Raw genomic sequence first — 27,574 nt, 5'->3', positions numbered from 1 at the left:
GGCCGCACCAAAATACTCGGCGGGCCGCATGCGTCCCGCGGGCCGCAGTTTGCCCAGGCCTGGCCTATAGGGTCGTTTTGGTATATATCACTGTCAAGCAAGGATAAACACTACTATAGATTTCAACGAAACAGCTCAAATGTTTCGTTTGTACCAGGTATGGTACGGTGACACGACAACTCGTTCACAGATTTTCCGTAAACCGAGGATGCGCTCCAGGCATTACGTATACGGCCATCTCTTTCTCACCCCGTCTGTTCACCAAGATCTCGTTTACTATGCCATTAAGTATGCAGCCATCTCTTTCACAGACCGTCTGTTCACCGATAACAGACGGTCTGTGAAAGAGATGGCTGTATACGTAATGGCATAGTAAACGAGATCTTGGTGAACAGACGGGGTGAGAAAGAGATGGCCGTATACGTAATGCCTGGAGCGCATCCTCAGTTTACGGAAAATCTGTGCACGAGTTGTCAGGTAACCGTATGGTACTGCGAATGCCACAGTTTTTCTATATGTTTAAAACTATATAAAAAAAAACCACGCCCCGCATCCCACGCTGTGTGATTTCGCCCTAAGGGGGACTCGGAACAAAAATATATTTGTAAAAATATAAACATATTGCGAATAATATATTTAAATATGAAAAATTCGATATATGAAATTGAATTCGTCCAACTGGGTGCCATGGCACCCCTTTAGATCCGCCAGTGAGTTTGAATGTACATAACTCGCCATATGAATCAACTTACGTAGCTTAGACGGAATATATTTCAACTAGTCAAAATATATTACAACTAGAAGACTAGATTGCTTCGTGTATGAACAAACTAGTGATAAAATAATAAGATAAACTCAATGATAATGAGAATACAATAAAAGTATGTAGAATTAGGTGCTTTTGCCTTTCCGATGCTTTTATGCAGAGGCGCCTGTGTGCAATCTTAAATCGGCCGCTCGTTAATTTTATTGGAATTTGTATAAATCATATTAATAAATAAAGGAGGTATGTAAAAAATGAAGTGCATGCGAGTAACGTAAAAATCTTACCTTGTGATAACCATCGTGTGAGAAACATGGTGTTTAAAATTTTAATCACAATAAAAATTAACCAGAAAACCAAAACGATTAGTTCTGAACAGGACCAGACGACAAGAGAGACAACGTTTTAAAGTTTATTCGTGATGACTAGAGGTAGGACCGGAAGCGTGCCGTTTATTGTTCAATTGTTGTAAATGCTTTGTAAAAAAGGTTCGGCAAACCTTTAACAATGCATTTACAACATTTGAACAATAAACGGCCCCCTCAGGGTCCAGGCTTTAATGATGACCAACCAATACTCAACATCCTTGAAGAAACACATCTGGCAGTCGCAAAGATAATAGATCATAAAAAAAATCTAGCTCTATGCGGACCGAAGCTATACCTGCTATCCCGTTATTTCCCTGAATTATAGTTCAGGTATGTATACAAAAAGACAACCAAAATGCATTTTAAAAATTGCGATGTCTTGTTTTGTATTTTTCAAGGAATATACTTATTTCGACGGCCGCCTTCATTTTTTGGCCGCCTGTGTGCGTTGCTCATATTTGTACATATGGTAGGCGCTGCCCTGCTTTTATGGAATCGTAATAAATAGATATTGGTGAGCAAAAACTCCAATCCACCATATGTATGTATGTATGTATATAACCCGTACTACATATGGTGGATTGGAACCTTCGACTGGCGAAAGGCCAACCTTAATTAACAACAAACAGTGTAAAGGTAGCGTATCGGAAAATAGTCACGTTTGCAACGAAAAGTTCCACAATACAGCCAGATTAACGTGTGCTAATTGATTATGCGACTACAGCCATCACGCAATGCACTACGCTGTACGTAAAACTACCCCTACGACCTACGGGGGGTAGGTCTACGAAAGGTAGTCGTCAGTTGAGTCGCGTCCGTCGACTACGATACAGGTTCGTTCTACTCACATAGTTGGAATCGATACAATATTGCAATACAACTTCGTCTCTTCGACGGACCTAACTAGCACATTACAATAAAAAAAACTGCGCAATTATAATTTTGACTTTCGACAAAGATCAAAACGAAAAAAATGGTAAAACCATTCGCACTTTGCGGATTTTCATTTTGATGTGCGCGATTTGAAATAGTGCTGTGCATCTTTAATTGCGATTTTTGTGTCGATCCAGCGACTCATTGCCTGTCCTCATTTTTATATTTTCTTATTATTCTCTTTGGTATTGGAAAATTTGCGCGAAAATTCGACATTTTTTGCAAAATAGCGTCTTACACTCACTACATTCGCGACAGTGTTAAAGTTTCAAGCGTTTAAATATGTTCCAAACGTTCAGTGTCAACTTAGCACATAATATACAATAAATAACAGAATCGAACACTCCCAGCATACTTTATTATAATATTCAATTCATTTTACATAAAAGACTTAAGTTATAGATTCTAAAAATAGTACTTATCGTATTGGTTGTCTAAACATTACATAGATATGCAAAATTTAAAGCTAGAATGTAACTTAAACAAGTTGATATACTGATAGCCCATAACAAAAATTACTTACTCGAATCCAAATAGTATAATATGATTCCTTTATAAATCTGTAATTTTAATAGTTGAATTAATATAATTGTAGACCATAATGTAAGAAGTGCCTTTGTTATGTTATATTGGGGAACAATTTAAATGCACATTTTATAAAACAATTGCGCATTTATCGTTAGCATTTCATAAAATTTGTTTGAATTAAAAAAAATATATTATATGTATTATTTAAAAATATAAATGTACAATTTTAAAATAATTTCTAATATATTAAACAAAACAGCAATAGAAAAATATTATAATTAGAACACCTAAGTCTTATGTTCCCCTAATATAATGTACACTTAAAAAAATAAAATAACCAATAAGACAAAAACCTCTTAATAAGAATAAAAGAAACACTTGATCATTTGAAAAATTAAAAAACAATTGTTTTAAGTAGGTCAGCATTTTGATATCAAATTTGATAAATTACTTTCATAACATAAAAAAATAAAGCAAACTAAAATTAATGAAATGCGCATTAACGCTGAGACCTTTAAATGCACGCTTTTTAATTGTTAAATAATCGGAAAATTATTTTTATTTCATACTACAAATGAAAAATTGCCCAATGTGACATTTTTTATTTAACAGAAATATATTTATTCAATACGAAAATGATATTTTTAAAATGCACCGCTACAACGTACCCGTTACATTGTCACATTTGTTCACATATTTTATGAAAGAAATGTCTACGTATGTCGCATTAGTATTTTAACATATGTAGACATGCATTTAACATAAATCCCATTTGTTTTACATTCTAGCATTAAAAATATGATGATTTCCAAATACTTGCATAGTTTAAATTTGTCAAATTTGGACAAAGGCACTTCTTACACTAGGTCCAAAATTATAAATGCGGAATTTTGAAGTATTCTTGCGATTATGTAGTAAAGTAATAGTATAAATGAATGTTCGACACTAAAAAATACAAAAAAAAAGCAATGAATTTTATGATCTGATCTATATATGTATGTATATCGGGATTGGCAAGGCTTAATAGTGAAAATTTGAGCGGTCTACATATGTACATATATAATGCAAGGGTCAGTAACTTATTCATCACGTGTTGCAAAATGTGCCGAGTTAAAAATGCATCTGCGAATTCTCTTTTACTTCTTTTCTTATTTATTTTTAACCGACCAAGTTGTCGATTTATGATTTCTGAATTATATATGCATTTCGTTGATCGTGATTACTTGTATATTGATGAAATCGCGCGGTATTACCATTTTTTTTAGCATTCACAATGGAATTAATTTAAAACCGGACAGTTATGACAAAATTAATTAAACGTATCATCGACTTCGTTTATTTAAATATTTTACCCGCATCTGTACTACACACGAAATACATACATATTACATATTACATATTACATATTACATGTACATATTACACAATGCGCACGAAGTTCATCCGAATAGTATCAATTAAAATTCGATCAATCAAAAACACACACACATACGTTCAATTTGTGCATTGTTTCAAATCACACAAATAATCTCCCTAGTTCGGACATTTATAGATGAAAATTTTAATGATAAAATTTGCAACGACATAAAACAACGAATTTTTAATATAAAGTGATTAATTTTGGACCAGCACGCAACTCACACAAAAAACAACGCGATATTGCAATTGCAATTTTTTTTTTTTTCATATTACAATAAAAACCTGATTTTAATATAATAATATTATATTATATATCATATTTCGAAAATTTTATCTGCAACACCGTACACCGTACACCTTACAATGGAACGTGAGCTTCCACATAAATAGTTACCAGCTCATTTAATATATTATGCATACATACCTACATATATACATATTGTATACATAATACATGTTTTGTCGCAGCACATGCACATATACGCTTTGGCGATGTATACAATTTTCGACATTATTTTTAGAAGCATAAAGTTATGGTGTTTCATATTTACATGTGTGTTTAAAGGTTGACAGGGGAATGGGGAGGTGTTACCGCTTTTAAGCCATAATCTACAGACGAGGGAATTAAAAAGCAACATATAATATGGTGAGATTTTCTTCTCGTATTTTGAATAGCACGCTGTATGTTTGTATGTGTGGTGAATATTGTATGTAATATGGGAAACTTTTCATACCAAACGCATGCTAGTGGTGAATTGCAATAAAGTGCAATTTAAAATTGCAATAAACCGTTCCTGAGATAAAACGCTTTCGTTCAAATATATTCATAATAATTTTAAATACATACTCTATTTTTAACCTTTGTATATACATATGTACCTACATAGTAAACGAGTGCTTCCGGATTTGAAAGACCAGTGACAGCGACTACTTTTTTTTAGACTGCGACTATTTCAGACAGAGAGAATAAAGTTCTGGTCAATATTCCATAATATTGACCAAAAATGTCGCAGTGGCGATCGTAGAATCTGAAAACAGACTTTTGACTTTTTTTTGTACAAAAGTCGATCGATTTTTCATGCTTGTTGAATAAAAATGTTTTTATATATTTTACATTAAATTATCATTGTCTTTGTAAGAGCGATTTAATTTACTCACTAAACTTTTAGAATCTTTTTTTAAAACGACCCCAATTATGTACTTCTAGTAATTAGTCGGAGAATTCAATCTATGTACTTGGTCAGGGATGGCGAACCTATGCACGCGTGCCAATGGTGGGACGTATGAAAATTTAGATGGCACGCGAATGATTTATCAAAATGTCAGCTCGTTTGACAATTTTTTTTCGGTATTAATAAAAAAACTAGTGTTTTCACCCGACTTCGTTCGGTATTTGTAATGTAAGCCGCCTACACATGGCAAATATAATAGTAAAAATTTTATTAAATTTATTTGAATAGTTTTATTTTATTTAAATTTATTTGAATATTAATTTGCTTTTTTTTTAAATTGAACGTCACGGATTTTACGAACCATACAAACATACATACATATGTACATACAAAGTCTCTTTCGAAATTATTATTAGATATCAATCAATGAATGCACTCAGTAAAAGGGAAATAGATCTTTCCAGAATCGAAGAAATGCAATTAATTGATTTCCAATCCAGTTCTATGTATTTGGAAACAAAAGTTTTAGTTCTAATAAATAGCTCAGAAATCATCGAAGATGATCGATTATCGAACGTAATTAAAAAAAAAAAACATAAAGTTAAAATGCACAAGAAGATGTACTAAAAACTTGGAAAACCATTTCAGAAGCCTTTAACTGTTTGGAAAAATAAACGAGGGTGATAGTAATAATATTTTCTTCTACGTACGCTTGTGAGTCATTATTATTTAAAATGAATTTTATAAAATCTAGTTTGAGAAATTCATTGACTGACGAATCGTGTTGGGCATCCATATGGATGAAAGACACAAAATATGAAGCGGATGTAAAACATTTGGCTTCAAATAAACAGCACCAATAATCTCATTAATAATATATACCCGCTTGTTGTTTTTTTTATTTTTACATTTATGTAAATCTAAAGTTTTGTTGTTTGATTTTTTTTTTATATTATATTTTCATGTTTATTACTATAGATTTTAATTTATTTTACGTAACTTAAACTTTATAATTTTGTTTAAATTTTTTCAATATAATTCTTGAGAGCCCCTTTTTTTCTTCACTGAAAATTCCTTGTCATGCCTAACATTCAGTAATTAAATATTTGGAAATTTTGGCACATGAACGTAAACGGGTTCGCTACCCCTGTACTAGGCAATAGAAACTATTGCTTGAAACTAGTAACTATTAAATAGTTAGTAGGTCGTTCAAAAGCTTATTGACATTATTAAACAATGAACTAGACGCAAATTTTGCTAACCGCAGTCTAGTACTAAGTTTGATTGATCTCAAAATTGCATTAGATTGTTCATGAATTCTATAGAAACAGACCTGTTACAGACAGATATCGCTCGAAAACCATATTTCATATAAAATAACTCACTGATCATAATGTCAGTCACAATCAGTTTTCTAAACCTTTTCTAAACTGTTTCCAAGTCATTCAAAGTTGCTCTGAATAACTTCCCTAACATCGACATTTTTTTGAACCAATACTCACATTTATAATATACCTGAGATGATTATTAAAACGTACTGTATGCTTTCAGAGGTTTCACTTTTTTTGCGTGTTTTTGCTGACGATGCTAATCGGCGAAATATGTCAAGCTGTGCCAAGTCGAGATTCCTTACAGGTTTGAATTGAAATTTATTTAATAATAATATACATAGGTTCATAGAATTCCTTCTAAGTTTTCCACTTTGTAGTTTGTATATTCATCCTAGTCTAGTTCGACGGTGGGGTGGGGTGGGGTGGTTGCTGTGGATGGGGTTGTTTTATTTATTTTGTCGAGAGGGCTATATTACTTCCGATCTTCGAGAGGAGGTATGTTCAGTTCAGCCGATAAGACCTCTGATGACTGCTCGAATCAAAAAAGAAACTTTCAGACGATGCTGCTGAGCGTTTTCGATGCTGAAATTTTTCTATAGAATTTTGAGGGTACTGGTAAAATGTACCGGAGTTCATCTGTCTATTTAACCGCTATACGAATCGTGTTAAATGTACGCAAGTGTGTAAATATATATCGAAATGAGACGCCATCGTTTAAGTACATTAATTTGATACTCAATGTTAATGTGAATAACAAAATGTTTTGCAATTTTTGCATTTTTGTGGGTTTCTTCGAGAAAGCTGTTAAATTCAATTTTACTTGGCAAACATTTTACAATCAGCGTTTCAAAAGCCAACTTTTTCCATTTTACACGGTAAAACAAATAATGTAGACTGTCGTTTTGCTAGTATGGATATAATATTATTATACGTATAAATATCGTGAAAAATAACATTCACTGTAAACATTTTCCTCGCTCAAATGTATCACAAGTTCGTCATGATTTTTTCTTTATATGTACATAATTCATACGTAAAATTATAAGAACTCTACAAATATGTATCCATGTTTCCTACAGATTAATTAATTTACTTTATTCTAAAAAAACAGAAACAAACAGCATTACAGCGTATATAAAATTGACACCAAAAAAAGTTTCAAAACATTAATAACAACAATGAAAAAAAAATGAAATAAAAACAAAGAAGAAAAGCATTGAATAATGGTAGTTATGGGATATGATATATGTTCATATGTATTACTAAGAAAAATTATTGAACAATAGTAATTTAAAGCGAGAAAAGGAACAACAAAAAGGGGTATTAGGAGGGGGTAATATTATAAAAAGAACAGCAAGTTCTACATATAAAAATAAATGGAATAGTTGGTAGAACAGGGATTGATGTGAAATAATGATCTGATTGTACATTGGAATAGGATCCTACTTAATAGATATCAATCATATAATTCAAAAGCTTAAGCAAAAAACATAAATCATAAATTTTCATCCGTGATTGTAAGGAAACAAAACGATCATTGTAGTTTATTACTATTTGATTTCATACACAGCACTATAATCGTACAAAAAATGCAGTGTTTAAAAAATACACGAAACAATATGATAACACTTTCTTTAGTACGGGTGCAATCGCCACTATGACGTCACATAATGCCTGGCCAAAGAAAACCAATTCTGCCTGATACGTTACAGTGACCTGCACTGCTGCATAATATGAATAGATCGTGTCGGTTGCTGCTGTTACAGTTCGTTGCACCAACTTGAAATATCTCGAGACTCGTTTTCTCAACTTTTCGTCTTAAACAGAATTTGTATATGTAATATTTTAAATATACGAGACATATTGTGATCATTCATAGATTTTTAAGCTATCAACACACCTTTAAAATATTTAAAAAATAATTTTTACAATATCATTTTAATAGGTAATGTTTATCTCGTAAAATAAGTATTTCACTATTTGAAACATTTTCGTATATGTGTTTTGTATATGTATATATACAAACTCGACGGCGAAATACACCGAAAAAGTTGGGAAAATGAGTCTTGAGATATTGCAAGTTGGTGGAACGAGGTAGACCCGTTACGAATACGCTACGTACATGCTACGAAACATATGCATATGTCCATATTTAATATTCTAACGCAGTGGTTTCCAAACTTTATGCTACTACGCCTCCCTAAAAAAATTTTTTTTTCCGCGCCTCCCTACCTTTTATTTTTTAATAGATATAATAATATAGACACGTTTTAAATAATAAATCTTTATTTAAAAATAAAATACTGAACTCTACAATAGACAGAATAATAAAAAGGTTTTGCTATAACATAAATTTATACGAACACGTACATATATTTATTTTTATATTAAATTACTAATTAAACTACATCTAACACATCAAAATTGAATGCGAAGGATGTTGTTGTTTATTGGCACAAAGTTTATCAAATCTTGGGGGGCAATATGGAGAGTGCCACTTGTAACTCCTTTTCGACTATTAACCTGGCTCGATATTTGGTTTTCATTGCAGCTAGTGCCGAAAAGCCCGTTTCACATAAATAAGACGTTACGAACGGTAGCAGCACTTGCATTTATGTGCAATACAAAGATTCATACTCTCCACTAGGATTCATCCAAAATTTAATTATGGTTTCATTTTGAAACTTTTGTTTTAGTGAGCTATCGCATGATAATTCTATCAATTTTTATTTTTCGATGGATTATGTATCCACAAAAACTTTGAGAAATCAAGGTCTTTGAAATAATTGGAAAAATTCAGCACTAAAACATCCAAGTGGTCGGTAAAAATATTTTTACTTACTTCAATATTGGCTGTGGCCCAGAAATCTTTGGAAAGTGAAAACCTATCCAACCCATTCTTTTGTAAATTTGATTTCCATAACTTTAATTTTTTAATGAAAGCTTTTACTTTGTCTTTTTGAACAAGTGGGTGTATTTGTGATCCCTGCATTGATTTATTTAAACCGCTCAATTTTCCAAAAATTTCAACCAAATAGGCAAGTTTAACAATAAAATTATCGTTCGTCATACAAAAGTGAGGTATAATTAGCTTCCATATCAGCACACAGCTTTGCAAACAGCCTTGCTCTCAAAGGACTATTCTTAATGTAGTTTATAATTTTTATAACTTTTGTAAAAATGCTGCTCTGAGAATCATACAGTGTGTCCAGATAGCATGTGGTGCTTTCTTTTTGATCAATGCTTTAAGACCTACTTTGTCCGGACATTGAGTGAGCTCCGTCGGTACACAGTCCAATTATTATTTTATGTCGTTCACAACGCAATTATTTCACTTTATGTCGTTTTCTTCAACAAAACTGTCTATTATATTAAAATTTTCAATGGATGTGGTCTTCCCAAGAATGTGTTTGCAAAATAATATATCTTCTAATATATTATTATCCGCGACATATCGAACATATGCAATTAAATGGGCTAAAACAGAGCGTATGCAAAGGCGCAATTTTTAAAATCTTCTTCTCCGGATAATTTTTTATAGGAATTAAATGTATATATAAAAATGAAAGAAAAATAAAAATAAACATTCATGCATTGAATTTTTACTGTTAAGCTACGATATGAAGTTTTATTTATTTGTAGATTAATTTGGTATGAAAATTATTTTTTTATTAAAAAGTTTTGGCGCCTCCCCTGGCAATATTCCGCGCCTCCCAGTTTGGAAACCGCTGTTCTAACGAATATTTTTCGTACTAGTGTTAAACTAGTGCACGAAACTAAAGTGGAACGGTGGGGATTTACCTCACAAACCTAACCTGTTTCTTACCGGCTGTTTATGTAATGGAAGTTTTACTTCTTTGGTGTGTAGTGTATGCATAATACAATTCGCCCCTTTTTTCAATGGGGATCGTGAGATAAAATACGCCGTGGTGAGGTAGAAAAGCTGTATATACGCAGGTTGACTGAAACAATCGTCCGACTGAGGACGACAAATATTTCGGACAAACTCTGAACGGTAGCATTGCGGTGTGTTTTGGTGTTTGCAGGGTGCTTGGAGAGGGTGTGAAGACTGCGAGCGCCCCCTGGGGGCCCCATGTGGTCACGATATGGGGGCCCGTTGCCGTCGGGGGCTCACCTGCCGCTACCATCGCAGGGATGACCCAGTAGGAGTGTGCAAGGGTGAGTAGCACACCGGAAACAACATCAACCCCCATCACTTTATATTGACCACTCGCATATATTCCTATTGACGTGGCGATTTATTGGTTACGCCACGGGTAACAATAAATCGTTTAATTTATTATCAAACTCATAATCATCATCATCATCATCACCTATCGTCCTCTACCGTTGGATGAAAGCCTCCGCAAACCTCTTTCACTTTTGCTCATCGCATCCATCGTCAACTACCGTGTTCCATACATTTTTTAGCAGGTACTTTCTTCTCCATCTCCTTTGTAGGCTTATTCCTTCGTGCCGTATCCAATATCCGTTTAAATTAAAAATATACGTAATATCTTAAATTTAATTTAAAAGCGTAATAAAGCGTATCATTTATCAATGTAGTGAACGAATTAAATAGTTTCTCGTGACTGGAATCAGAAAAGAGTGAATTTAAGTGGATTTGCTGAACGGATCGTCGCTTTTTCAATCTGATATTAGCTTTCACTTATTGAATGCATCTTCTCAATATTTTTTATCAATGCCTGATTTGTTAGGTGTAAGGTTCATATTATTTAAAAATAAATTGGAAAAGAATAAATAAAAATTCAATTTGAAGCACATTTAACTTTTTAAGAGTACAAAAACGGCTATTCGAAGATCTGTTTATTTAAAGTTATTATAACTTAAAATGTTTTTATTTATGATTCATCTCAAGTTATGAATTTATCATGGTACATATGTATGTACGTAGCTTATTGCCCTCTCCAGAACTTTGCCCTTTGTATATGTATGTATAGGTATACGTACAGTGACCATATTATTTTGGAGAAAATAAAGGACATATGAAGAAATAATAAAGAACGCTTTATAATTTTATAACATTTAGAATTTTAACCAATCATATTTCTTACACATCATTAAAATTTTAATGACATGAATTTTGATATTTTTCACAAGAATTATTTTTTTAATAACGCAGGTGCTTTTTAAAAAATACAAAGTTACATAGAGTTCATTTCTAAGTTGCATTTTGGTATAAATGCATGCTTCTAGTGTGTCTATTTTTAATTGGGATCTTTCTACATATTGTTCACTCATGAAAATATTTATTCAATGGGGGGGGGGGGGCATTAGATCCAGGGAGACACGAGGAAAATTCAACGATTTTTAAAATGTTTATGAAATTTCTTAATCTAAGAAATATTCAAAAAAAAATTTTTTGAGGATTTGCCTTCACAAAATAAATGACAGAAGGGCAATTTTAGAAAATAATTAATTCTAAATGATATAGCAGTGAAATAAAGAACTGTCTTCTTAAATATAGTCTATATGGTCAGCGTATATATGCATTTAATATTATTTAAAAATTTAGAATCAAACACAAATACATAAATAACGAGGTTTTTAAGTATATATATACACACACTATTTTAAGCACGCAAATTACATATATACATATGTATGTATCTACATACAGATTGCACTTAATAGGATAACTTAATTGCATATTTATCTTCAAGATATGAGGGTCAGATATTAATAGAACATACACACATGCCAACAAATGTCAATCGAATAACGTACATTCCATAGATGTGAAGACAAAGCAACTTTAAACGATTTTGTAGGTTTTTAATGAACTTTCATAAACTATGTAGTTTTCATACCTGTTTTCGACATCGTTAGGAACATTTTCCGTTGAAATTGTGTACTTTATGTACTTTTATTTTTTAGTGCCCGTAGCTAAAGGATGTTTGATTGACACACGTTTTTATCAGCATGGAGAACAATTTTCTCTAGATTGTCGAACCCAATGTATTTGTCAGGTGAGTAGCAATCAATCAATTTAATATTCTAGCCGTACACCTATACTCATTGATTGCTTAAAGTTAATACAGCATTACATATGTATATGTATGTATGTCTCATGTAAAAAATATATCGATTAATGTATTTGTTTCAATAGTGTTATCTAATTTATAACATTTTTGAAAACACGTATGAATGTGTATACAATTTATCTCCTCTTCTCAAATGATAAGCCCGTTTATTTTGTAAAATTAACGATAAAGCAAAATTGCAGTGCAACGTTGCACGCGATGCTAATTTAGCATTTTGAAATCATACTTAATTGTAAACAAATTTAAATAATATTTTGAAACATGTGTTAAAAATATCAAATGGAAGATGGAGATGATATACATAACAATTCATACATACATTTACATAGGTACATATACAAGGTTTACTATGCAATTATTGCACAAGTGCCGAATCCTGCACCGGAAAATATTATTCATGGCCTTACGCCAAATACGAGAGTGACCTCTCTATGAACTACTGCCATGGCTAAAATAATGACATTGTTAAAAAATAACTGAGTTAATTTGAAACTGGTACGGGACGATCGACAAGTTGGTTAAAAGAACGATGGAAAAAGTCGAAAGTATTATTTTGAAACTTTAGACTTAAATATTGTATGTATACATATTTCATCGAAACTAAGAAATATGCATTTCAATAGAATTTATCAAAAAACTTACAAATACCAAATACGTATATATACAGTGTATGTCTCTTTCAATTTATGTATGTATTATTATTTTTAATAAGCAGTGTATTCAGAATAATGAAATATCCTATTGTTTTCAAGTAGCAAAGTCGATCGACATTGGTATATGTAAATAGCAATGTGAATTTCAATAAGTTTACAAATTGTATTATAAATAGATGGTTTAATCATTCGAATTATTGCAGAATGGAACATACGTTTGTGCATCTAGATGTCCCAACGAGAATATTTCACCTAAAGGCTCCTGCACACACCCGAGACTGATTGATTTACCTGGACATTGCTGTCGACAATGGCTGTGTGATGCACCTATGGGTTAGTGCTTCATTTAATTTCATAATATTTTTTTCGTCGGATGAAAGTTTAGCGCCGAGTTTTTAATCGATATTTTAAATGGAAGAATCTTAGAATCCTATTTACTAGCCTCGGGCCAGACCGCTCAACATGGTTGACGAGGTTTGTTGCTTTGAAGTTACAAAATGATCGATCCCAAACAAATTGTATGGGATCACATTGTATCAGGCCACACTCTGCAACATATCAGTCTCTCGGGTCCGGGCCGCACCGCTCAACTCGCTAATAACTTGGTTGACGTGACGTGTACTTCTGAAGTTGCAAAATGACCGATCCCATACACATTGTATGGGGTTACATTTTATCAGGCCGCACCCTGCAACATGGCGGTCTCTCGGGTAATTAAAGTCCGACGACGGTTGATATCATTTGAAGCCGTTTTTATGAACTGAACGACCGACACGATCGTTAAAAATGTATAGTTTTGGATGGGGGTAGACCGGACCCAGCGACAAGCGCGCGACTCCATACAAAAAAAAACTCATCAACGCACGCCGATTCATGCAACTATGTAGTCGAACTATGTAGACGAACGTTGAACCAACGAGAATTATATAATTAAATGGATTCAACACCATACTGTGAGCAATCTACGACATGCCTCTATTGTATATATCTTCTTTCAGATATTCAAATATCTTTACTATATAAGTTTGTTAAATCTATCGAGTACAATAAACATTAATTTGAAATAACAACAATATAACAATGGAATTTGCCGGAGATCGAGGAAGAAGAGACGAAATACAATTAGTTGGAGAAAATTAAAAAAAAATGTGGTCTACAAATTATGTGGATAATATAAATAACAGTGTCCTTGTGTATTTAACAATAGACAGCGGTTTTGGAGGACTTTCGACACATGCAACACTTGCATAGAGTTGTAAGAAGATTTAAACAGCTGCTGCAATAAATCTTCTGAACAATGATTTCTAAACAGTTCCTGTAACTGTATCGTTTTTACTCATTGTTTCATATTGAAATCTCTAATATACATATATTATTTTAAATGTACATGATGTGCCTGTGTCGTGTAAAATTAACATTTGAAATAATAGAGATGTTGAAAACCCCAATAAATTACAATATATACGTTAGATCTGAGCGGTATTGTATTGTATTTTGAGATCATACGACTATCTTTTGGTCTCTATAGTGAAAAAACTATTAGCACGTGTGACAGTATGGTCAGATTTATTGTCGTCCGCGAGTTGAAATAAAAACGGCGACATTATGCAACTTGTCAGAGACAAACCCCGTCAACCAAGTCGTTCATAGGTTGAGTGGTCTGGCCCTACACTTAACCTTTTACATTCTCTCGGGTACCATTCTAGCACTTCTCTTGTCCATTCTTCTAACTACGTGACCCGCCCATTGCCATTTTAACCTCTTCACTCTCTCCACTACCCTCGTCATAACTCTCACCCATGTATTCCTCTTCTTATCTTATCTCGTTATGCCGAGCATGCAGGGTTCTATACTTCTTTGAGTGCTTCGGACTTTGTGTAGCATCGAAGATCTTTTTTTACAGGCAAATCGGTATCTTTTGATTCTAAAACGGCATTCATTCGCCCAAATGCATTCCGAACTAATTCCATACGTCTCTTTATGTCATCATTTTTACTACCGGACATGTCTATTATTTGTCTTAAATAAATATTGACTATAACAGATAAAATCTCCGTGTACTAAACATTCATTGTGCAAAATATCATTGAATTTATATAATTTATAAAAATGCTTTTAACTCCACAAATTCTACTCTGACGTTTGGCTTCTTCTGTATAAGCATTTTATATAAAAATATCAAAGTAAGCAATGTTTGATGTTTAGCCCCTTATGTATAATTACTTTTATACAAAAAATATCAAAGGAAACAATGTTTTCAGAGGAAAAATAATTCAAAACAACAACATGTTTTGTTTTTGTTTTTATGTTTATCGCGACGATTCATTACGAACGTTTCGAAGCACTTTCAAAGGTCAGGTGTTATGAGTCGATGATTGTTGATGTTAGGTGAGAAGTTCTTTTATTTCATATATAATATATTTATTTTCACAAATTTCTCAGAGAGTTGTTTGAATTTTGTTCGGGTAAATAGGAAAGGTGTTTAAATTCTGCTTATAATGAAGGACCGTTTGGAGAGGTTTGTTTAATTCTCGTTTTCGAACTGAAAGACCGTTCCGAATGAGAGTTGTTTAAATGCCGACTGCATGTTCTCACACATATTTATACTATAAAATAAATAAAGGACTCTAGGATAGAGGGGTGGGCTTAGTTCATGCGGAAACTGCACGTTTCACGCGTCTTATAAATTAAAAAAAAGGGTCGACTGGAGATTAGACAGGACAAGAAAGCTTTATATGGAAGGATCCAAAGCAATCAATACATAAGCGTGTAATACATATGTATATTATAATATGACAGCTTTGTCCATGTCAAGTTCCGATTACATATTAAATTAAAATATCCATTGAAAACTAAATAGAGGAGTTCGAACACAACAAATATGCAACTATTGTACTTTGAAGTTTATAACATCACAATTGAATGAAAACTCAACTCGAGCATAATTTAAAGTATACTTGTAATATAGTAATCATCGATACAATATTGGAATATTCAATATTGGAATATTCAATATTGGAATATACAATATTGGAATATTTAATATTGGAAACCTCGATGAATGAGCAAATTAATATCAAATTCATCGTCGTAATACACATACATACATATGACTATGTAATATACAGTGCCGGCAGTTAAATTTGAAGATCGGGTCATTCCAGTATATTTTTTACAAAATACAAAATACCCCACGTCTTTGAATATCCGTTTAACTGTTGGATTCTAAAATAATTTCTTCGGTAATAAAATTGCACGTAATGAATAAAATTTGCCGAGTACAAATGTTTGAGCTTAGAAAGTAGAGGCGTCTTTCGCAATCTAATCATAAATATTGTAGGTCATTTAGCGCTCTAATTTTAAATTTTAAAGCGACTTCGGCGCATCGATTGGCGCCCTTGGGTGCCGCCCGACTCAGCCCCCCCCCCTAAAACCGGCACTGGTAATATACATACATACATATCTAGGGGAAACTGGGTGTGTATCAGTTGGTGGCTCATAAGCGCATTTGCAAACATGTATTTATCGATTTATACCTAATAATTGGACATCTACTTTGAGCACGTTCGTTTGTGCGTGAATACTGTGTATCTTTGTCCGTATATACACATGTGTATATACATATAGTCATTGCACAGTTTTATTTGCACATATTCTATCACACGTGTTTACATCAGTGCTACTCAAACTTTTTCAGCTGGCGGACCAGTATATATATTTCAGTAATTCTCACGGACTGGCATCATATTTTAAAATAAAAAGGTTATATATGTATATGCTTGAAAACTTGTAAACAAATAAAAATAAAATAAAATCTAAGTAGTAAAAATTATTTTATTTAATTCAAAGAAGTACAATATGTATGTATATACTTAGACAAAGATAAAAAATGAAAATACAAAAAAAAAAAACTAATGAGACATACATATGAGCTTGTTTGTTATTAGTAGTCACCGGAGCCTGAGGGGGCCGTGTATTGTTCAAAGGTTGTAAATGCATTGTTAAAGGTTTGCCGAACAATGGATAGCACTGTGACTATCCTACCTCTAGTTATTAGATAACTTATCCAGTCGTGGTTTAATCGAAGACAATGCCACACGCAATGGATCATAAATATCCACACTATTACGATTTTTTGTTTTAATTATACTCATGATTGAGAAACCAGTCTCGCAAAGGTAAGTTGATGCAAATGGTAAAAGAGTTTTCACTGGAAGTTTATAAATATATGAGAATTCTACTTTTAATTTGATCCAAAAGCCTGCAAGTGAAGTTGTGGTTTCAAAACATTTTTTTTTAATTCTTGATTTGTAGTCAGATCAATTAGTTTATCTTCCAAATAGGGTGATGTATTGTCATTCCATGGCAAAAATTAATTTCGTGGATCGTCATCTGGTGGAAAATAGAAATCGAATCGCTCTGATAAATTTGTCAAATGACAACTGATTATATCGCGCAAAGAAATCATAGCTCCTCTCCTCCTTCGTAAATAATATCAGCCAAATTGTGAAACATGTCATAGCAATCTTTTGAAACACGAATCTTCCATGTTTTTAGTTTTCGTTTCAACCCATCTGTATTGTCTGCCATTGTGAAACAAGATGACATTCTTCCTTGCATGGATAAGTTAAGGTCATTCAAAACGCAAAAAATATCTGTCAAATAAGCTAGCTTGGCTATCCAGTCTATATTTTGAAATAGTTCTGACATAAGCTATTGTTTTATTTTTTTTAATTACGTCTTTCTCCGCGGACCAGTAATGGGCCGCGGACCATAGTTTGAGTAGCACTGGTTTACATGCATGCACATGCCTATAAGGAATGAGTGCAGATGACGTTAATCTCCGGTTTGCATATTGAAATTTTAATCAGACCGCATAAGCAAAGACTTGGCTCACTTACATTCGTACAGTGAGCGACAAAAACGTTGCTATGCAAATAAAAAACAAAATTAGATAACGAAACAAACATATGTAAATGTGTGTATGTATTTGAGGAATATATAATAATAAGTATAAAAAGCAAAATTCAAGATTGGAGTATTGTGTTTGTGTGAAACTTCGACTTTGATTACATACATATGTATGTCATTCTTATCATATAATTGTTTTTAACAATGTCGTCGTGTTTACAACGCAATTTATGCCATTTTCGCAATTATCACTTACATGTTTTGAATCAGAATTAGTTATTGGTGTCGATATTGATTTGGCTCATTCAACTACTGTCTCGACACACCATTAACAAAATCGCATCGAGTAACATTTTTAAAAAAATGACAAATTAAGAACACTCCGATTAATATTTTATGTATGTATGTATGTAATGGAATTTCAGCAATGCATATTTATCCAGTGTACATATCAAATATGTATACAGTAAGTCCTCTATTAAGTCGAAAACCGCGTTAGTCGAGGAATTCTTTAATGTATTAGTATTTTTGTATCAAGGGACAAAAGTGTATAAATCTTCATTAAAGTAACATTTACTTGGTAGGATTGTATAGGTACATTAGTATAAGAACATATACAAAATTAAAAAAAAGTAATAAAACAATACATACATATGTACGCATGTACATCTATAAGTGTATGTATGTAGGTATTATAAAATTACAATATCCTCAGACTTTGATGATGATGAAATGGGACCTCTTTCATTTAATTCATCTTTAAGTACATCAATATGTACTTGTCCAGTGATGTTTGTACTGTAGCCCTTTGTTTCATAATTAATCAGTTTATAACAGGCAATAGCATCCTGCACTGCTTTATTCACTTGCGTAAACCGATCAGTGTCCGTTGATTTTGATCAACGTCATCAAAAAAACTGAGGAGTGAGCTTCTTCCAAACGCCTTTCATGGTAGATATTGAAACTTCATTCCAGGCAGCACCGATGTTTCTTTCAATTTCTTCAATAAATTCGCCTCTTTTTTTAGCAATGATCCTTCCTTGCAATGGAGCATATTTTTTTACATGTTCCATATTTCTAACTTTATAAGTATGATAGTTCTGACGGCCGATTCATTTAATTTATAATAATGTGCTATGTCTATGGTCTCATTACCATTTCCATGACTTTTAATAATTACCACTTTGGTCTCCATAGTTATACATAGTCTATGGTCTCATTACCATTTCCATGACTTTTAATAATTATCACTTTGGTCTCCATAGTTATACTTATAATGTTTCGCTTCTTAATATTTTTTTAAACATATTTAGTTTTATGCAAAAAACGGCTGTCTTTGACTGACTTTGCTGAAATTTGACTGATCATGGTGAACTTGAAGATCGAGTACATACAAGTGGAAGTGGTCGCGTTGCCATTGTTATTTAGTGCGAAATGTATTTTCGTCCATATGTGTCAGCTGCACGTGCCAATGACGCCAGAAATCGGTGAAACTGCGTAGTTGATTTTTTTTTAAATTCTCAACCGTGTAAGTACGAATTCGCGAAGTCGAGGACTTACTGTATTTACATATTTGATATTTACATTTATTCACATATTGATATAAATGAAATTGAGTATTTTATTTAGAGCTCGTTAAAATTTTTTGAAACCAACCAACTATATATTGTCTATTTATCTCGTCGAGGTGCGGTTAATTTTCTGTACAATACATATATTTTCGGACGGATTTTTGCGAACGCTTATTATTCCAGACCAAAAATTAACCGTTTTTTGTTGTTTTAATTATTTTGAAAAGATTTTTGACTAGATGCAGCAGAGAAATGTCATAATAATAGAAGCACCATTTCGAATACATTTCTTGTTTCAATAACACGGGTATCGTTTCCATAACTAAAGAGCGGACCAACTTTGCGGCGTTCTTTGTTCATTGTTCATTTTTATGGTGAACCTTTTTAATGCTCTCTAGCTTTGTAGTTTGTATTTTTCCTGGAAAATAGACCCAAAATGCCCTATTTCCTAGAAAAAGCACGCTTCCGGTCCTACCTCTATCCATAACTACGCATTATTGTACGCGTATGCGTATGCTATTGCCGAATGCTAGCTGTCGCCATGACGCTTTCATGAAAACTATCATATATGATGTTAATTGAATAATATATTACTTAAATGATCAATTTTCTTATAAAAATGTATCCCCTGTTGTTTATTGTGTGTTTTTGAATGCATCGTGCAATTTTTAACGATGCATTTGCCGATTGCCCTTGCACAGAGAAGTTTTTATCGGACATACGTCAACCACCAAGCATCAAATACAATCGTCACTTGACAACAATATAACGCCTAAAGCCACTTATATTATTATAACATTTCTCTGAGATGCAGTCAATAAAAATGAGAAAATGAATGTAGAATAATAATTAATTATGATTTTTAGGTAATTTTAATTAAGTCTTTCGCAAATATGCGCCCCAAAGCTAATTTTTATTACATGTTTGGTATTTACACATTATGATGTATTGAATACGGTGGTACAGACATCTCATCTAACAGCTCGAGCGCATCCTAATTACCTTTTTCCATTGTTGAAGGCGACATTCTTGTCTATATCCGTTCGACGGATCTTCATATGAAAATGGAATATTAAAACGCCAATGTTTCAACAGCGAAAGCGGAGATTCATGAGTCGTAATTGAAAGTGCCATTTTTGCTTTATTTCGAAAAATATTCCGCAAAAAATTAAATATAATGTTTTGCGTCTAACAATATTTAAAAATAATTCTGGCCTATTTATTATACGTTTATTCTGCTTTTCCGAGATAATGGACATATCGAATTAAAATCAGTGATAACAATTTGTGAATTAAGTTAAACAGGTACCTATAGTGTATTTGGAAGTGAAAATTGGACTTTGGCCACTTTCAAATATACCGGCTCATATGTGAGATGATAAAAAAATCACGTCCACACGTCACATATTGTATTTCATATATGTATGTATTTTGAAAACTTCTCATGTTTGTATTTTGAAAACTTCTCATGTTTGTATTTTGAAAACTTCTCATGTTTGTATTTTATCCAGTGACCGATCCTCCAAAATGCATTGAAAAGGCTACTCCCTGGAGTGAATGCTCGATTACATGTGGAACTGGGCTATCCTTCAGGACATCGAACGTCAATCCTTCATGCATAATGAGAAAGGAAACCCGTCTGTGTCAGAGGAAATCCTGTATTCCAGTTCGACAGGCGAATTTCAGCGCTACACATCATATAAGGGTTAGTTATATATGTACATTCATACATATGTATTCAATCTACTATTATAATATGTATTTGCAGATGTTTTTAAATTTCTTGAATTTAAATCTGGTGATACTTTATTGACGGTTTTAAAATACGTATAATTGCACAATAAAAACAATTGCCTCGATTTTAAAAGTAACTTTAAAAGAGGTATTAGATTGTTTTGAAGTATATTGATTTCTCAATATCAAAAAACAATTGAATCACGCATATGAAATATTCAAATAATGCAAAAACTACACCATCCGATTACAATATTGAATGATTTAGAAAATGAGAGTAAGGGCCGGGCCGCACCGTGCAACTTGCGAGCGACTTGGTTGAGGGCGACCAGACTAATGGTTGCAGGTAGACATGCCACACCCGTTAACTTGTTTGTCGCACACATTTCCATACATTTTTTCGTGTTGCGCAACTAGTCGGCCGACTAAGTTGCACGGTGGAGCCCGGCCCTAGGGCGAAAACATATAGCGATGAACGGCACACCGCGTGCATGGCTACTCGCCATGGGTGGTCTCCTACATTTCTTCAAATATGGAATACACCGTTATCGATCACTGTCAAGCAAGGATAAATATTTAGCACACGAATTTAACCGAAATAGGTCCAAATGATCATTGTGGGGTGGGGCATGCCGGTTCGTTCCATGAATGGCCGGCACGGCACTGAAAGGCACGCATAATTTTTTTCGCATTTTTAAAAGTATATAATAAAAAAAAACCACGTGCCACATTCACCGCTGTGCGATTTCGCCCTAAAGGACCAATGCATGTTGAGATGTGTCAGATACATCGGCTATCTCGAAATCGTGTTTCATTGGTATGTATGTCCTCGTTTCGAACTAAACCAATGTTTCAGAGGTTTGTAAACCGTAGTCCATGTTTACAAACCTCCTTTATTCAAAACTTTCATATGTATGTAGTTGAAGTGCAAAGATTTTGTTTAGTATGAAAAACGTTTATCGATTCTAGCGTAAGCTAAATGCTATAACCAGGTCAAGGATGATCTATTTTACCTCACATGAAAATGGAAACTTGCTTATCGATTGTAGAGCTCACGTGCTCGAAATCCATGCATGCGAAGTCGTAACCTCATAAACGAAAAACTTAAATTACCCTCCAAACTTACATACATTTTTATTTCTGATTTGATTTCTAAATAAATAACTAAACCATGCGGTGAAATACTGGTTTATTAGTTCCACGTTTTATTTCCATTTAGTTGAAAATGGTATACTAAGCCAGCGTTTCTCAACCTGGGTCCACGTGGGCCCCTTGGGAGGCCCAGACCCTCTCAAGGGGGGCACAAACCAAAATTCTACTTTTGGGGAGGCCTAACGAGCTCTAGGGGAGTCAGAAAAAAGTTATAAAATTTTCATATTTAAACTAGCTGAACCCGGCATACGTTGTAATGCCACAATAACGCATGCAATTCCCGTTCCCGTTGTACTGGCGGTACTTGCGCCGAAGTTAAATTTATGGGGGTCAGATTATCCTCACACCGTTTTTGTTGCTAAATTTCTAAAGCTAACATTCCTTGTGAAGTATTGAAAAGATCTTTTGTAAATAAAACTATTTTTGGATAATGTTATTCTAATTATATTTCAATATTTCGTACTGCCGCCTCGGTTTTGAATAGTCACCAATATGCTTTGATTTCGTACAGTGAATTTAAACATTCCGTCGTAATATCATTTTCCCAAGTTTCGGTTATATTTTTACGCAATTCTATAATATTTGATGTACGTCGTTTTGCCAATTTTCTCTTTAAAATAGCCTCATAGGTTTTCGATTAGATTCAGATCTGGATTGTTTCCCGGCCATTCTAATGATTTGATGCCCAGTATATTCTTAAATTCTGTGATCTGTAAGTGATAAAGGATATTATTAATCATTTAGTAAAAGATTTAGACAAAAAAAATCGAAATTGTACTTTCGGCTCGTGAGCGATGACATGGTGCAGAATCGCTTGATTAAATCGGATTTTTGAATGTTGCGTTATTTTCTCGATCGTTGGAATTACAAAATTTAAAAGTACATTTCTGCATTCATTATTCCCTCAATAATTGTTAGGGATTCTAAACCATATGCGGTCATACACCCTTAAACCATTAAATGCGGCGAATGCGCAACGACCGGAGAAATGCAATAACTTTCGCCAACTTTCCGACGAATAATGGGCATCCCATCCTGCCCAAAGAAATTGAACTTCGATTTTTCAGAAACTACAACCCTTTTCCAATCATCGACAGTCTCATGAGTTATGAGTCATGACTCATGACTCATGAGTCATGACCATAGTCCCATAGAACCATAGTCATGACTAGAGGCAGGATAGCCAAGGTGCCGCTCATTGTTCCATTGTTGTAAATCCTTTGTAAAAAAGGTTCGGAAACCTTTTAACAATGCATTTACAACATTTGAACAATACGCGGCACCCTCTGGGTCCGGGCTTTAGTCATGACTCATGACTATGGCTCTTAGCCCAATTTAGATATTTTTTCAAAAATCGACGAACTGAGCTCTCTCCAAATCCCACTCGACGAGATATTTCACGTATAGAAAGATTTGCTTCGAATAACGTAATAATTTTTGATTTTAAAACAATCGACATCTGTTTCGAGTTATCCATTTTTTGCGAGATGTTTTGCGCGATGACGTCCAACAAAAAACTGTCGAACCTTAAACACTTGCTTTGTATCCAAATATCGAGTACCTGAAGTTCGCCATACCTAAAAACAAAAAAAAATGAAAACAATCGAGACAGAATTCTGAGAAAAAACCCAAATTGAATGTACATACTATGCAGTCATGCGGCATTTTTTACGTGTACGACTGTATATTATATAAACTTACTTCTACTTTCCAGAAAAAAATGGGAGGGAGGTAGAGAAGGGAGGGGGCCACGGTCCAAAAAAGGTTTAAAAAATTGAGTACAAATCTGGAATTTTAAAATATAATATCAATGAGAGAAGTCCAATCATTTCTTACGCACAACATCGCTTCAAGAAAAGTGGGGAAAATAAGCCACGATTAAAACTTTTGGGTCATACCTTTCGTCCGAGCGATTCTAGTGCAGCAAAACTGCAACGTAGACTCAATATCTTGTTCACAATAGATTTATTGAAGCACAAATGTCTGGCGAAAATCTCTGTACAAAATCAGTGAAACGAATAGATTTCAAATGGAACAAACTTACAAAATAAGCATTTTGTTATTTCATTTACGTATACAATATATATGTACATATGTATTTGTTTTGTTTTAAAATCGCGTGCAGATAAAGGTGTGTCTGACCGTGAACTCATTAATTTCGCAATAAAATTACACGTTAATAATAATCAAGTGGAATAATGACTTAAAAATCTATATTTGCGCACTTAGGCTGGCCGCGCATTGTACTTATGTACATATATTGTACTTATGCATGTATAATACATATGTACATATGAAAATAAAAACCGTCACATTAAAATTGTTTAACGAATAAGCTTTGAATGAAATTCAACAGACGTCTATCATTCAATATATATTTTTTGGTTTTTAATAGGGCTATGATTATAATTCATTTTTATTCATATGCATGGCATTCAAATCAATCTGAAACATTTCAGTGAGTTGTAATTATTAACAAGTTATTATTTTGCTTTTAATACTCGATTTCATTGTAAAAGTTAAAATATGGTCAACGGAAAATTACAACACAATCAAAATTGAAAGCTAACAATAAATCACTGATTTATTTGAAACTTAAGAGAATATTCATTATGATTTCATTTCATTTACAAGTTTGTATTGTAATTATCATATATAGATGGGAAAAAGACTCGTCTCATTTATTTTTTGATTTTAAATGCTTTTTATTATTACTAAATCATGTTCACAATGCATCTTATATATTTTTAATAGCTACTGATCTACTGATCATTTTCTATTTTACAATTTTATTTTATTTTTGTTAGTAATTTAAGTATTATATTATTCTAACGAAAAAGTACAGCATAATAAGAAAAAGAGCTCAAAAACCTATTTACAATTCTTATATGTAAATACTCATAATACATCTTATACATAATATTAACTAAAGACTCTACAAAGTCGACGTTCTAAAGCAGATTGTGTTTAGGTAATCTGTGTTTATACCTGAAAGGTATAGACATTTTGTTGTAATCACCGAGACTCTTTACAAGTATGTTAGTATGGTTTTTAGTGAGTCTGTCATAGAATCTACTGGTTTGTTTGTTAGTAATGTCTGTGACTAACGGAATATTATTTTATTTATTTGAAAGTAATCTTACCGTCTTTAAAATGTTATAACCACTCAAATATTTGTCAAACTTTTCAATTTGCAAAATTTTCAAATTCATTTTAATTTTTTATACTTTTCTTATTTTCCACATACAGAGGAGGCATTGGTGCAAAACTATGCAACGTTGGAAAGGTGTACATTTACGTTTAGGTCCTTGCTCGTCCCGTAAACCCTATTCACCTCGTCACTGTGGACCGTGTCCTCAAGCGGACGTTTGCTGTCTTCCAACAAAAACTACAACCATCACAGTCAGTATATTCAACAAATACAAATACAGTGATTGAATGTAAATATAATACATATAATATTTCAGGTGGAGATTAAGTGTCACAACTTCCCAATGCTAATACTCGACGAGGTGTCTGAAGATGTGAATACTTTTTTTGTCAGTCTCTTAGAACCCGGCGAAGATATGTGGACTCCCATTGATAAACATTCATCGCGCCATGTAGAGAAATATAAATTCAAGCCGAAATCCACGAAGATGAACATGAACCAGGTGCATTTAGGTCGAGATTTTGGTAACACGTATGTCTTGAAAGTCGAATGGCCACTTAAGTGTGAGTGTGGAAAGTCTTTGTGCAACAGAGAAAATAATGAGGCAAAATGGGAAGACGAAGATGCATTGCCTCTTCTAAGTCGAGTTCATCGCACTGTCTAAAGAAAGACTCATCCTAATTCTCTTGGAATATTTTCCTGATATACCCATATATGTAATACATAATGTACATACATTGATGAATATGGTGTATTTAATTGTCTATTTATCGTGTGTATAATTCACGAATGTTTATGTTAAATATGTGTCTATTTATGCTCTGCAACAATTCCATTAAATGGCGTCATTCTTGCAATTAATCAAATAAATAAATAATATTGACTGTGTATTATTTTTCATATCAAATAAGCGCATGATAAGTATTTTCAACGCATGTGTTATGTAATATTGTGAATTTCAGAATGAAAATATAAATCAACACTTTATTTTGATCATCTAACAAGATTTAGATCATCTAACGTTTAATAATATTTTTCCGACAAAAAAAACATCCAGATGAATATTTTGACGTGTAAAAATAAATAAATTTTGGAATATATGTAGCTACATAATGAAATGCTACAGAAAGGAATTTTCTTTAGTGATTTCTGGACCGAATAGAAAATGATTGATGGAAGGAGTATTGATTTGGATTTATTTATTTTATTTTATATACGGCCGCAAGGACCATTGAACAATAATAATATAGAACATACATAATAATAATACATAGAACAATAAAACAAAAAAAAACCACAATATAATATTAGAAAAGAAAAGAAAAAATACGATTTTTAATATTAATTGAAGAAATAAATTAATTAATTAAAAAAATAAAATAAAATTCATTTAGCATTTGTATAAATTAGTAAAATGATCATGCAACAATTTTTTAAAACTATTTTTACTAATATTAAAAAAATCAAATTGGCTAAAATTGGTTTCCCAGTTTATGAAGTCGGGGTGGCGTTGATTTTTTTTTTATAACTAGTGGCATAATTTTTGATGTGGAATAAATAGTTGCATCTGGTAAATCTCCCCGGTGTATGAAAATTTATGAGGTCCACTAATTCACTACAGTCCATAACTCCGCTGAGTACACGAAACAGACATAATAAATCATTGATTATTCTCCTGTCACAAAGTTTGATCATATTCAATTTAATATACTTGTTGGTGACGGGGTCAGATTTTGTAAAAAAATTAAAATCAATGAATCTAATAAATCTATTCTGAATCCTCTCAATGGAATTACTATGTACGTGTAAATTAGGGGACCATA

At 32.9% G+C, this 27,574-nt stretch overlaps 1 protein-coding gene across 1 annotated transcript; it reads left to right on the top strand.

The window, feature by feature from the left end:
* The first annotated feature begins 1,933 nt into the window (after positions 1 to 1,933).
* Ccn (cellular communication network factor protein Ccn) lies at positions 1,934 to 26,639 on the top strand. Its single transcript, XM_077445798.1, has 9 exons — positions 1,934 to 1,964; positions 4,577 to 4,657; positions 6,735 to 6,818; positions 10,561 to 10,693; positions 12,413 to 12,504; positions 13,436 to 13,565; positions 21,226 to 21,419; positions 25,850 to 26,002; positions 26,068 to 26,639. The coding sequence occupies exons 2-9, from the start codon at positions 4,655 to 4,657 to the stop codon at positions 26,413 to 26,415; spliced, it is 1,137 nt and encodes a 378-aa protein (XP_077301924.1). The 5' UTR covers positions 1,934 to 1,964; positions 4,577 to 4,654; the 3' UTR covers positions 26,416 to 26,639.
* The last annotated feature ends 935 nt before the right edge of the window (positions 26,640 to 27,574 follow it).

The sequence above is a fragment of the Arctopsyche grandis genome, chromosome 2, assembly GCF_051622035.1.
Source record: "Arctopsyche grandis isolate Sample6627 chromosome 2, ASM5162203v2, whole genome shotgun sequence".
In the NCBI taxonomy this organism is placed as follows: domain Eukaryota; kingdom Metazoa; phylum Arthropoda; class Insecta; order Trichoptera; family Hydropsychidae; genus Arctopsyche; species Arctopsyche grandis.
This window is presented reverse-complemented; position numbering and strand designations above follow the sequence as displayed.

What these genes read in the sequence shown, in the direction of transcription:
- Ccn (XM_077445798.1), top strand. An exon ending in CAAGTCGAGATTCCTTACAG is followed by an intron (nt 6,819 to 10,560) that starts GTTTGAATTGAA and finishes TGGTGTTTGCAG; the next exon opens with GGTGCTTGGAGAGGGTGTGA. An exon ending in CCCAGTAGGAGTGTGCAAGG is followed by an intron (nt 10,694 to 12,412) that starts GTGAGTAGCACA and finishes TTTATTTTTTAG; the next exon opens with TGCCCGTAGCTAAAGGATGT.